The sequence below is a fragment of the Sphaeroforma arctica genome (genome assembly GCF_001186125.1).
Source record: "Sphaeroforma arctica JP610 unplaced genomic scaffold supercont1.364, whole genome shotgun sequence".
Lineage (NCBI taxonomy): Eukaryota > Ichthyosporea > Ichthyophonida > Sphaeroforma > Sphaeroforma arctica.
The window spans coordinates 24,249-37,069 of NW_014040194.1; the positions used below are offsets into that span (position 1 = coordinate 24,249).

Genomic DNA, 12,821 nt, shown 5'->3' on the forward strand with positions numbered 1-12,821 from the left:
CTTACATATGTGTACATATACATATACACAATAAGTATCTAAATACGGAACCACTATACATTCGGGCATGGTTCATACCGTACGTAGTGTATGTGATTTAGCGTCGATCCGGTTAAAAGTTATAACTTAATATTCTTTGTTTCGTCTACACAGGGAAAAGATTCAAGTCAGCAGCGCATACGAAATACTTACCATGCCCGTCGAACACTGCCGCCAAAAGCCAGGACACTTTGCCGATCATAAGATCACATATGATAAACCTGTCCTCGTTGGATCGCTTCCTGCCCCTGTATGTGCTGGCACCGGCGTCTCTGGCCAATCGCTTGAACTTGGCTGGAGTTCGCCTAGGCCACGCGGACGTTATTCTGGGGTCATCCAATTGTAATGCGGATGCATGTCTTATCTGTGTGTTGGTTTGTATGTTAGTCAGTATGTTCGCGCCTTTTGATATTGACTTTATGTGGCGTCTCTCGGAGTGTATGGCTGTGTTTCGGTTGAGCCTTAAACTTAACGGGCTTGTGAGAGTGCTGTTATGTCTATTGGTATTGTAGCCGGCTCTAAGTGTTCGCATACACATGGTTCGGTGTCCGCGCAGGCACTGCATAGAAGAGGCCATTCCCAGTAACCGCTTCATAGAAGCAGATAACCTATATATATGTCCGTGTAGTTGTTCCGGCAAGTACTATTTCGATGTCAGATCGGAGTGTATAAACAAACCTTATTTCTCATATACTATAATGAGCTGTTGATACCAAGAGAGAGTGTTCATCTAGAGATGATATCAGTCCACTTGACGAAAAATGTATGTTATCGAACTATCATTTCTGTGCTACTACTACTTGTGACTCCCCGGTGTGAATACATGCATTATTTATATAATTCATATCCGCTGTGTAATAACAATTGCTTTATTTTACTACCACTCGGCTGCACATAAATTTTATTTATTTTTTATTATAATTAAAACGGTGTAGTGTATATTAACTATAAATGTACGGACAATGTACGGACTGTACGCATATCTAAAAATCTGCATCGCTGTGCTGGGTGCCTGGGCCTGGGCCGCCTGAAAGCTCTGGTAGTGGTGGTGTGATGATGATGTGTAAATTCTACGCAGATTCGCAGAATGTCTACAAAAATATTTTCTTCAAATATTTTGTAAATAAACATGTAGAGTTGTAGACTGTAGTATGTACAGTCAGCCTAGGATCAGTCACTAGTCAGTAGTCAATACTATAACTACACAGAATCAAGAGCACAGAGTACAGACTATAGAGTACAGACTCATATATAGTTTAGTGAGTGTAGTACGGTACACTGTATAGTGTATGCTGACCTGAATAGTGCATAGACTTATTTACTCTCGACACTCGACAGTCCCTGCAGTCCTGCACTCTGCAGTCGACAGTTCGACACTCCACTTCAACAAGTCTTCAGACTTCAGTCTCCAGTACTCTTCACACACACACAAGCAAGAGAGAAGAGTCAACACTCAACAGTCAACATTTACGCATGTACCAGAGTCCAGACTACCAGCTTGTACCAGTACTTTGTAGAATACTATTCACTTGTTATTTTTATTTTAAAATACAAGAAGTCTGGCGTTCAGCTCCAAATGTAAATACTACATATTCATCGGCCAAATTGCCCTCCATTTTCGCCATCTGATTGTTTGTAAAATTGAGTATCCAATCATTTATATCCGTTGGCTCCGTTTTCGATGTCCCACAGTCCCAACTCCCAAGTCCCAAGTTCCAACCATAATAGCTCAGCGCCGTCAGCGGCCGAGACTCGAGACTTGAGACTCGGGGCCTCAGGCACACCCTCTCAGGACTCAGGATCGTCAACACTCCTCACTCTCAGAGACTCGGACTCATTCCTCACTCACTCAGGGCCTCACAGCCGGGCTCAGCGGCAGCCTCACAAGTCACAGACACAGTGGGGAGTACACAGTGGTGAGTGGTGAGTGGTTACTACTCAGTGCTCACCAGTAGTCAGTGAGTCACGTCACAGCTTCAGCCTTCAGGCCCTCAGCCCTCACATCCAAACCAGCAACCCCACGGGCCACAGGGCACAGCCGCACAGGGCCGCCACAGGCCCACACTCCACAGACCCCAGGCCCCAGCATCAGGCCACGGACACGGATAGCCCTTGAGTCCCCCTCAGGGCCTCAGGAGACCTAAATAAATAGGAGTCTGGGCCTCTGGGACTGTCCTCTCTGCTACTACTGGTAGAGAAAACCCAGTTTACCAGTGGCACACGACACGTCATATACTCTTTAGTCACTACTCCCATGAGGATTACTGGATTTATTTACAAAGTCAATACCAAACATACCACTTTTACCTAAATATGAACAAACCAAAATTCGCCAAAGATATTCGAATACGAATTTCGGGGAACATTCTAGAAATATTTAAATATATTTTGGGGGGGAATTTTTTGGTCTCAAAAAAACCCCCCATACATAGTTATGTACATAATGATAAATATATACCGATGTACTTGTAGTAGTAAATGACTAATGTACAGTATTTTAGAAGAAGAAAAATACATGTTTGTATGTATTCAGTTTTTTATTGACACAAAAACCGGCCGAGACACTTAAACCTGCCACCACTATGCCAATTGTTAGAGACACCTCCACTATGCCTATCACGTAATTTTACCCTCAATATATTTACCTCTGCCTGTCACCTGATGGCTGATGCTTGCATATTTACTTTCGGCTGTACGACGTCACATTTTTCTTAAAATAATCTGAACGCTTTGACCAATCGCTAATAAGTGTCAGTGGAACTTTCCAGAAATAAATATTGGCTCAGATGTGTGTACTATTATATGTCACAATAATAGCAACGCGTGGTTGTCAAAAATAAAATGCATGACATGGTTCCTGCGTACATATCCAAATATCAAACTATTTATATTTAAGCCTTTGCATAATTCTCCACAAGACTTCAGTGTTGTTTACTTACTTCTACATACGTAGTTAGCTATTTATCTGCTAAGTACTAACCCGAATAATGTTTGGCAGACTCCTGCGCCCTGCCAGGTCGGTACCGATCGTCCTTAGAGTATGTCACATATGTATATAGCTGTGTGTGTTGTGTCACGCGTGTATTGATATCCACATGAATGTGGTTGTATGCGTGTTACGTCATATGTATATCGACGTGTGTGCGCTTCTAAGACTAATGTGTCACTGCATATTTGTGGTGAATAAATACGTTTTGGGCGACCATACCTTTCATGTGCTCACATGATATGATCTTTAAGATATTATATGTATGTTGAATGTCTTCCATCATTTATAAAATTAGTTATTTTTTACTTCTGATAGTTACGCGTATATTTGGAACTGATATATATATATAGATATGTGTGTGTGTGTGTGTGTGTGTATGTATATGTATATATATATATATGTGTGTGTGTGTGTGTGTGTATGTACGTGTGTATAATATATATATATATATATATGGGGAGAGTAGAATGCACGAAGAACTTTTGAGTCCTAGCTATATATCTATGTGACGTGAAGAGAAGTAGTGTGTTGTATCTAGAAACTGTCTTGTACGGGGGCAATTTCCAGAGTTGACGAGACAGTTTTATGTATGTGGAATTCAGAATGAGGTATATAATTAGCATATGCTTCAATCGAAATTCACTATATATATATATATATAAATGTGTGTGTGTGTGTGTGTGTGTGTGTATGTATCTAAATGTGTATGTGTGTGTCTGTTTGTGCGTAGTAGATATACAAATTATAAGCGATACGAGTGAACACAATTGCATATTGTCTGGTGATGATGTTCACTCGTACATGACTTGCATGTAGCTAGCCTACTCGGTTGTTTCCACGTAGATTGAAAGTAAGCAAGTACATGTATGCTCAAATCTGATATTGTTGTTTTTAGTCTGAACAAGTTGATTGCAACATTATAGTATATGAATGAGTACCTTGTGCTTTCTGTTTCAGATCGCAATAGTGATACGCACGTGTTCGTATGCATACTTAGTATTGTGCGCTGTTGTATTCGTAATCTATCTCATTTACATAGTTCTATATACATACTATTATATTAACCTCATTATCTGACCTACTAAACCCATATACCATCTCGCTGTATACGTACAACCCACGCGTGCCTCTATCAGAATGTCGAGCGCTCTTACTCAGTCGCCAGCAGTCTGCGCACCTTCGCACGCGCCAGCGCCAACCGCCCCGAATTGACAAAGCAAACGCCAGGCGTATTCGTACGCTTCAGCTCCAGCTCTAGTTCGTCTAAGGGTGCTGAGTCTGTGGTGACCGGCGAGCCTGTGTCCGGCTTCAACAAGGAGGATGAGGAGGATGGACCGGCTACTGCGGAGGATGTGGCCAGGATCATGCGTGACTTGGGTGAGACGCCTGTAGATGTGACTAAGGATCGGGCGGTATGTTAGCATGCTTTGTATGTATGTATGTCAGGGGTGTGCCGTCGGTTGATACCGTGCACGCTCGCTCGGTATCGCATGTGCTGGTTTACGAGTGTACGCATGTGTTGATATAGTGCTGATGCCCTACAACCCCCCGGACATACAGGCTCAGATGGAGGCTATGGATGACCCGGAGTTCAAGCTTGAGGATGCCGAAGAGATGATCAAGGAGGAGTTGATTGAAGAGACCGAGACCGCCACAGGGCCTGCCGAGAAGCGTGATTTCCAGGCGGAAACTCGCAAGCTGTTGGATATAGTGGCTCACTCGCTGTACTCGGACCGTAAAGTGTTTATCCGTGAGATTGTGTCGAATGCCAGCGATGCGTTGGAGAAGCTACGGTACAAGCAGCTGACCAACAACGACCAGATCAGTGACTCGGACCTGCCGTTGGAAATCAAGATCTCGGTGGATAAGGAGAAGGGTTTGTTTATAATCCAGGTGTGTGAGGTTTTAGTCCTAGTGCATGTTAGTTTATATCGTACCAGGGGTGTGAGGTTTGGTCCTAGTGCATGTTAGTTTGTCTCGTATACTCTTGTTTCACGTACGTACACTCGTGCATGTGTGGATATGAATAGCACGCAGCGTAGCATTGGTGGTTTCCTACAATGTAAATCTGGATTATTCGTAGAAGTGGCGTTCAAGGGTATTCCTTGCCCTGGTGCTCAACTCAGCAATATATTGATGCTTTGTATAGTAAAATGCCAATGTTCAATCAAATCCCACCTGCTTCACTGTACAATCTCGACTCTTGTTGTTTTTGTTGTTGTTTGATCCTCCGGTATTAACTATTCGTGGCAAATCTCATCCCATGTTATCGGGTTTTGGGTCTTGGCGTACAATACTGTTTAGCTCACGATTCCCATATTCTCATCCAGGATACTGGAATTGGAATGACTGAGGCTGAATTGGTCGAGAATCTGGGCACAATCGCGCACTCCGGTTCCAAACAATTCCTGAACGAGCTCACTGACGGTATGCGAAGGACGATGGACTGTGATAGTGTTTGTGGGGGATGGGGGAGACGTTCGTACGGTTTTATACAGCTATCATGTGTGTATGATCCAACAGGAGGTTACCAGACAGTAGGTGTGCATGGTATTGTTCAACTGTCATATGTGTATGATCCAACAGGAGGTTACAAGACAGTAGGTGTGCATAGTATTGTTCTACTGTCCTATGTGTTTGATCCAACAGGAGGATACAAGTCAGTAGGTGTGCATAGTATAATCCTGCAAGGTGTATGTACAGTTTCTCGTGGACAATTTACGCATGTTCAGCCTCTTACCGGCTCTACACGTTTACACAACGGTGTTGGCATCAAGACTGTGTGTAGGGTAAGTGTATCGGTGATCTACACCACACCTTCAGACGCACTCGTTAACACTACTGACACACCCCTCATACAGACCATCAATACATATCTGCACTACTGAGCATTGTAGCATACCACGGCCATCCTAATATATCCTCTTCCGCACTTGTCACACACTCTGCACACAGACAAGGGTGTGTCCAAGGACGGCATCATCGGACAGTTCGGAGTGGGTTTCTACTCCACCTTCATGGTAGGTAACAAAGTTCGCGTGTACACCCGCAGTTCACAACCCGGGCACAAGGGCTATCGTTGGGAGAGTGATGGCAGCGGTTCATACGACATCTCCGAGGCCGAGGGCGTGCAGCGCGGTACCAAGATCATTATTGAGCTTAAAGACGACTCCAAGGAGTTCTCCGAGCTTGGCAAGGTGCGTATAAGTATATATATATATATATACGAGATGTTGTGTGCTATATATGTGTATTATTTTGTACTCGTATGTTTGCGTTGTATGTGTTGGCGTTGAATATTAGGAGGGCAGCAGCAGTTAGTCGCTGAGTCCAGGAGCAGCGCAACGCTATTTAAAAACAAGCTTTGTGAGCCTCGCCAGCATAATGACGCCTTGAACACTCGCATTATATATACATCAATATGTGTGTGTGAGTGTATGAGTATACATTGGAGTTACTTACTTCTGTATGCAAGCGTATATCTCTAACCGAGTTTATTTGCAGATCAGAGTATTTGTAGTAGACATGGGTATGTTCGGCTCGTGCTGCGTGTGCATGTCAGCGACGGGGCGATTCTCGTGCAACGTCAAATGGCTCCTGTTTGTAAGCAAGCAACCACGCATGTGCTGGCGATCCTAATGCACAAGCAATACCACCATACTTGTAAATTTATGTATCTACACATACACACAGGCGTATGCATGTTGTCTCGGTTCTGAAGCATGGCACATCTGTCTGTACCACTCTGCAGGTCCGCACTATTGTTTCAGACATGAGCAACTTCGTTTCGTACCCCGTGAGTATCAATGGGGACCTGGTGAATACGGTCAAGGCCATTTGGACTATGCCCAAGAACGAAGTCACTGAAGAGATGCACGCCGGTTTCTACCGATTCATCTCTGGAGACTACCAGGACTACACATACATGTATCAGGTAGGCAGCTAAGAAAACAGTGGCCAGGATGTGTTGTATACAGTGGGCATGTATACATACGCACACGTATGTAGATCCATAAGAGTGTGCCACTCACTGGAAGATCACAGTTATTTTTTAAACAAAATATATCGATAGAGAATGGCTTTTCTTATGGTGGTCGTGTGCGAATCTTCTGCTCGAATCAAGCACAGTATACTATAGCTGTCTACATTTTTGTTTTTATTTTGTTTTTTTTTATCATATCACGAGCAACGTCGATAGTACTTCTGTGTATGTGCATGATGTGTTTGTCGTGCAAATACAACAACTAACTTGTGCATTCCACTCAAGTGACGGAGGCATCTACATATATATAAACATAGATACATATCCAGCAGCTGGGCACATCATTTACTTACATCATTCACAACACACCGTATTCTTGCAGTTCAACACCGATGTGCCTATCGAGATCAAGTCATTGTTCTACATCCCCAGTTACCACAGCGAGAAGCTGGGCATGGGACAGACCGAGCCAGGAGTATCCCTGTACTGCCGCAAGGTTTGTTTTAACTGTATTTGTAAAGCCCAAATTTTGATATAGGTTTTTATCTTGGGATTTTTGCAATGCTGCATATAGCCTGTGAAGAAGAAGAAATAACATACATATGGGTGGGATTCGAGCAAACTAGATCGCTACTTTATTGCCGGTGATACTGGGCTGCTGGAAAACTTATACATTTGGGAGTCGCTGGTGCACGTAGGGAAGTAGTGTAGTGCTTGTATGTGATTCGTGGACACACGTGGTTGTGTAAACAATATACATGTACGTAAGCATGTGTCAATATTCTAAGTCCAGGGATATTTGTCGCAGTGTTGTATATAAATAGCGGATGCCGTATCAGTGGCGTAAACCTAATATATATATAAATTGTGTAAGTCAATTTTAGAGACATACAGCTCAGAATTGTGGCCAGTGGAACTCCTATTGGTACTCAGGTTTAAAGCACAAAAGCAGTAAATGACATTGGCTCGTTTGTTCTTTATTCTGAGTCGTATCTCTCATCAATAACCTCCGGTATAGTCATGTACCTTGTACATACACTCGCTATCTGTATGCACCTTAGGTCGAATTATTTTCGTCCCAACACTCTTGTAAGCAATACAACCCAGAAGACTTTCTCGTTGCGGATATCAATAAATATAGTCCTACGTTCTTGTAACAGGTGCTCATTCAAAACAACGTGAAGAAGATCCTGCCAGAGTGGATGCGATTTGTCAAGGGTGTAGTGGACAGCGCGGATATCCCTCTCAATCTCAGTCGTGAGCTGTTGCAGGACTCTACGCTCATCGCCCGTATGCGTGACTTGTTCGGTGACAAGATCGTCCGGTAAGCACCCCGAGTGTGGATTCATCTACGTGTGTATCTTCGCGGGCATGTATCGTCGCTTTATATAATATGCATGTATATATATATATATATATATACCGTGCGCATTCATACAGGTTTTGTCCTCTATATATGTTGTTTATGGTTGTTTTACATCGTTGCGTCAATGGGTTCGGGCATGGCTGCACGTTGTTAAATTTACTTTGGACACGTGACACCGATGCAACGGGTGGCAACTCAGGAAGGCATGGTATTTGGTGTCTATTGCATTTGCTCTTGTGTCAGACTTTTGGTTTTCGGACCGACAAACTAATATCTGTATATTCCCACAATATCGTAAATCTTTTCTCACCATGTGTCCAAGAGTAAGACCCATATATATATATATGCGTGTGTGTGTGTATGTATATGTAAGTTTTAGAACTGAGCCCGGTCTATTAATTGCCGTTCGTTCATACGCTGTTCGCCATGTATGCCAATCTACATGCCTTTGTGGTGTTCTTAACACTGCCCTGCTTGCATACAACCATTCAGAGAAATTGCAAAGCAGGCCAAGAAGGACCCCGCCAAGTACAGCAAGTGGTACAAAGACTTTGGCAGTTTCGTTCGTGAAGGTATTGTGACCGAGCCCGGAAACCGCGAGCGCATCGCAACTCTCGTGAGATACGAGTCCAGCAAGAAGAACGCCGGTGAGCTGGTCGGCATGCAGGTAGGATATGTCCACACAGATGGGAGTTGTATGTGTGTGTAGATCGGCATAGCCGTATACATACGTGTTGTTACAGCACGAATTTGTCGGCATGCAGGTAGGATATGTCCACACAGATGGGAGTTGTATGTGTATTGTTGACGTGTGCGTATCTCTCCTAAACAACCACTACACCTCAACTGCACGAATACAGGACTACGTAGATCGAGCCTTGCCCGATCAAGACATGATCTACTTCATCACCGCTCCCTCGCGTGCTGTTGCCGATGAATCACCTTATATGGAGGCCTTCCGCGAGAAGGACATCGAAGTTCTGTACATGTACGAGGAGTTGGATGAGATCGTCATGCAGCACCTGGGAGAGTTCGGCAAGAAACGTGTTGTCCACATCTCCAGTTCGGAAGCCAACCTGCACAAGGACACCCCGGAGTCGACCGATGAGAAACACTTGGACCTTGCTAAGTGGATGGCCGAGTCTCTGGGCAAGGATGTAAGTGTGCGTGTCCATACGTGCTAGAGCTTCGCGTCCACGTTTATCTGTGTATGCATATGAACGCTAGGATACTACACGTTAGTTGGTTTACATTCCTCCTGAATGTAGTCATATTCCTGATTCCAAGCGGCCTAGTACCAAGCACCACGGGGTCAGTAGTTGTCGGTCTCCGTAGATGTGGTTATTTACTAGGCCAATGTGCTCTATATTAACTTAAGCGATGGCATTGCAAGGCAGCGAGGTGAATCTGCGTTTGCCGGGCAAGCTTCTATTGCTTTATACTCGCATCTAGGATGCATTCCTTAGAGCGTTTGGCTCAAGATATATGTATCTACAGTTATCTGTATGCTGTGTATAGGGTGTGCAGATGCTTTCGATTGCTTGAAGTGCAAGGGCGCTGAATTGATAGCTGGTATTCTAGGGAAGCACTGTTCGGTTCCAAACAGCATATAGATATACTGTCAAATAACTGTCAACAAGCACGCGTCGCACTGTGGTTAGTGTGCTTGTACGCATCGACTGTGTACACACATACGCAAGCGAATACATCCACATGCTAAACGTCTGCGCTTGTTCTGTGTTCTGACTGGCTCCTATCAACAGGTCGTCAAGGATGTGAAGATCAGCACCCGCCTCACAAAGGCGCCTGTAGGTATAGTCGACCCCACAAGCGTGGGTATGCGTCGCATGCTGCAGATGATCGACTCGGACCGTGCTTCCAAGATCCCCCCTCAAGTATGTTCGCTGGCCTGATGTGTAGTTGTCTGCATATACAACGCATGTATATGCTTGTTAGTGCTTCTGCAGCTCTGTCTATACACCCCTGTCTACCCCGACACTCATCTGTCTATACACCCCTGTCTACCCCAGACCCTGGAGATCAACCCTTCGCATCCCATCCTCACCAAGCTGAACTCCGTACGCGCCGACCAGCCCGACGTGGCGCAGCGCGTGACCCGTCAGCTGCTGGAGAACGCGCTGATTTCCGCGGGGCTGTGTGAAGACCCGCGCACGATGCTGGAGCGTATCAACCTGTTGCTGGAAGATGCCCTGACCAGGGGTGACAAATGAGCTGGTTAGGAGGTTAGAGGGTTTGCTAGGGCGGACGAGGGAGATAGTGAGAGGCTTGTTGCTAGGTGCTAGCGTAGGTTTGCTTGGCGTCTGCGCGCGTATAAGAGCTTGAGAACGGTCTATAGTCACTGTACATGTACAGCATATACTAGCAGCATGCACTATGCTATGTCAAGGATTGGGATAGCAATGATGGTTCGGTAGGCGGTATATCCGTGCGGGTTCGTGAGACCTAAACGGCAGAATCGAAGTATATTCTGCTGCGATGCGGAGAGTTTCTATCGGTCTAAGGTGGGATAACTCGTCAAGAGCATATTAAATAAAGTGTATATAAAGTAACCTGTGAAGTACATAGTGTGCAGACAAATGGACTGAGCTATTAGTATGTGGATTTGGCGTATCCCACGTGCAAGTACAAATTATTAAATAGGAATACACATACCTACACGTATCAACCAAGGAATATGAGAAGTACATACATAAGGGTTTTTTTAGTACTATGATTGTATAGCCCTTTCGGGCGGCGTCACCGACTGCAGCTAACTACAGATACGGACAGAGATACATACGTGTTGATAAGCCTAGATACATAATATTGCACCCTGGATTGGTATCGAAGCGAATTGGATTGAACACGCGCTTGATTACGCAGGCACGGATGACTCGATTGCAACTTAGTTTCGTGTCCTTATTCTGAACTGCTGAAGCTTTCGTAAAGTTTTGCTTAGGATTACAAGCGGGTTTTAACTCAATTTCCAAGTATGCGTTTGGCTCGTATTTTCGCCATGCTGCTTTTAAGTGTGTCACATTCGATGCCCTGGTAGTTGCTGCTATTCTTTGTTATATGGAATCCTCGCTCGCATAGGCTCTATCCAAATACGATCATCTGGAGTGTTTAAACATAGGCAACATCCGCTACGATGATAACCTGGGGTGTTCGAAATTAGGCATCCACCGCTACGATAGACTTGAACCGCACATAAAGTGTTGATATAGTGTATAATACTCGCGATTCTAAGTATCTGAGTGGAATAGATAGCCTTTTCGATAGCTTTTTATTTCAATTATGGCTATGTGTGTAAGGTATACTGCTCGAGATTCAAAGTAAGTGGAAAGCTTGCTCACGATACACTGAAGACCACTACTTACAAAGAATTGTAAAAGAGCTATGCATACTTCTTTACCACGGCAAGGGCGTTTAATGCGTGAAGGTGCAGACCCATAGGATATATTGTACGTGCATATGCACAGGTGTATTTCGACATAGAGACAGACCAGACACCCTACGGAAGTATTTTTTTTTAACAAAATACGATATGTAATAAGTGGACCAGTTTCGTATTTGTATGACAACTGATAATAGTGATAACAATTTCATCGTAGATATCTATATTATAAACTAAATAAATGTGGTTGGGGGGGTTAAAACGGTGCAATCACCATTCCACAGGCGCAGTTTACGGTAGTAGCCGAGGACATGCACACGGAGTTGTTGGAGGAAGCCTGGTACACAACTCATATGCACGATGGAAGAGCCTGTGGTGTCTGACATTATGCTTGTCAAGGGCGTCAAGTGCCCTAAGGGATATATGCTTGTAAGTAGAATGGGCATGTCGACTATAAGAATTGTAAATGGCGTTTACTGTTGTTTATTGTTGATGCGTTGAGTTTACTATTGTTGATGCGATGTGCGAGATGCATCGCTGCAGTGTGTCTTTAGTACGGCCCCCTAAACATCTATGGAATGTGTGTCTGAGCGTCTCAGGAGGTTTCACTGGTGACTGGTGTACACGTCTACTTGATTGAGCTGCCGTAGTTAGTTATTTCAGCTAAATACTGAATGGGTCTCGAACTCACATATTCGCATCCGCATAGTCACTTTGATAGATTAAATGATTCTTCGCGTAAATGATACAAGTCCACTTGGTGGATCGTTGTATAAGTAAAAGCACCGTTGCTTCCTCAACCCTCGGCCGCCCAAGCCTTAGTCGTGCACTATATCTATGTGAAGCAGTTGGTGTTGATTTTGTAGAGCTCAAGACCCGGTACAACATGGCAGTGTTAGCGAGTACGCGCATGTACGCATGCCTTCCCGCTTTCACAGCCGCATAAATAATGTGCATATATTTGTATATATATATTAAATATATATGTGTAAACGTATGCGTGTTGAGTGTGTGTGTCAGTGTTTGTGTGTGCGTATGAGTTTATATA

At 44.2% G+C, this 12,821-nt stretch overlaps 3 protein-coding genes across 3 annotated transcripts in view; all 3 read left to right on the plus strand.

Annotated features, from left to right (window-relative positions):
- Positions 1-191: 191 nt before the first annotated feature.
- On the plus strand, positions 192-825 carry SARC_05606 (hypothetical protein; the record flags this gene model as incomplete). The annotated part of the gene is made up of 1 exon (XM_014300523.1): positions 192-825. A coding segment is annotated over one exon (360 nt), but the record flags the coding sequence as incomplete, so codon positions are not given.
- Positions 826-2,888: 2,063 nt separating this feature from the next.
- Positions 2,889-11,079, plus strand: SARC_05607 (hypothetical protein). The gene is made up of 12 exons (XM_014300524.1): positions 2,889-3,077; positions 4,165-4,440; positions 4,589-4,921; positions 5,359-5,455; positions 5,984-6,225; positions 6,780-6,962; positions 7,393-7,506; positions 8,171-8,334; positions 8,869-9,043; positions 9,237-9,533; positions 10,140-10,271; positions 10,407-11,079. The coding sequence occupies exons 1-12, from the start codon at positions 3,027-3,029 to the stop codon at positions 10,605-10,607; spliced, it is 2,265 nt and encodes a 754-aa protein (XP_014155999.1). The 5' UTR covers positions 2,889-3,026; the 3' UTR covers positions 10,608-11,079.
- A 945-nt stretch (positions 11,080-12,024) lies between these two features.
- The window catches only part of SARC_05608 (hypothetical protein), a 5,155-nt gene continuing 4,358 nt past the window's right edge, over positions 12,025-12,821 (plus strand). Inside the window, exon 1 of the mRNA XM_014300525.1 lies at positions 12,025-12,202. Within this exon, the coding sequence (XP_014156000.1) occupies positions 12,134-12,202 (69 nt within the window). The 5' untranslated portion in view covers positions 12,025-12,133. The remainder of the gene's footprint in view (positions 12,203-12,821) is intronic.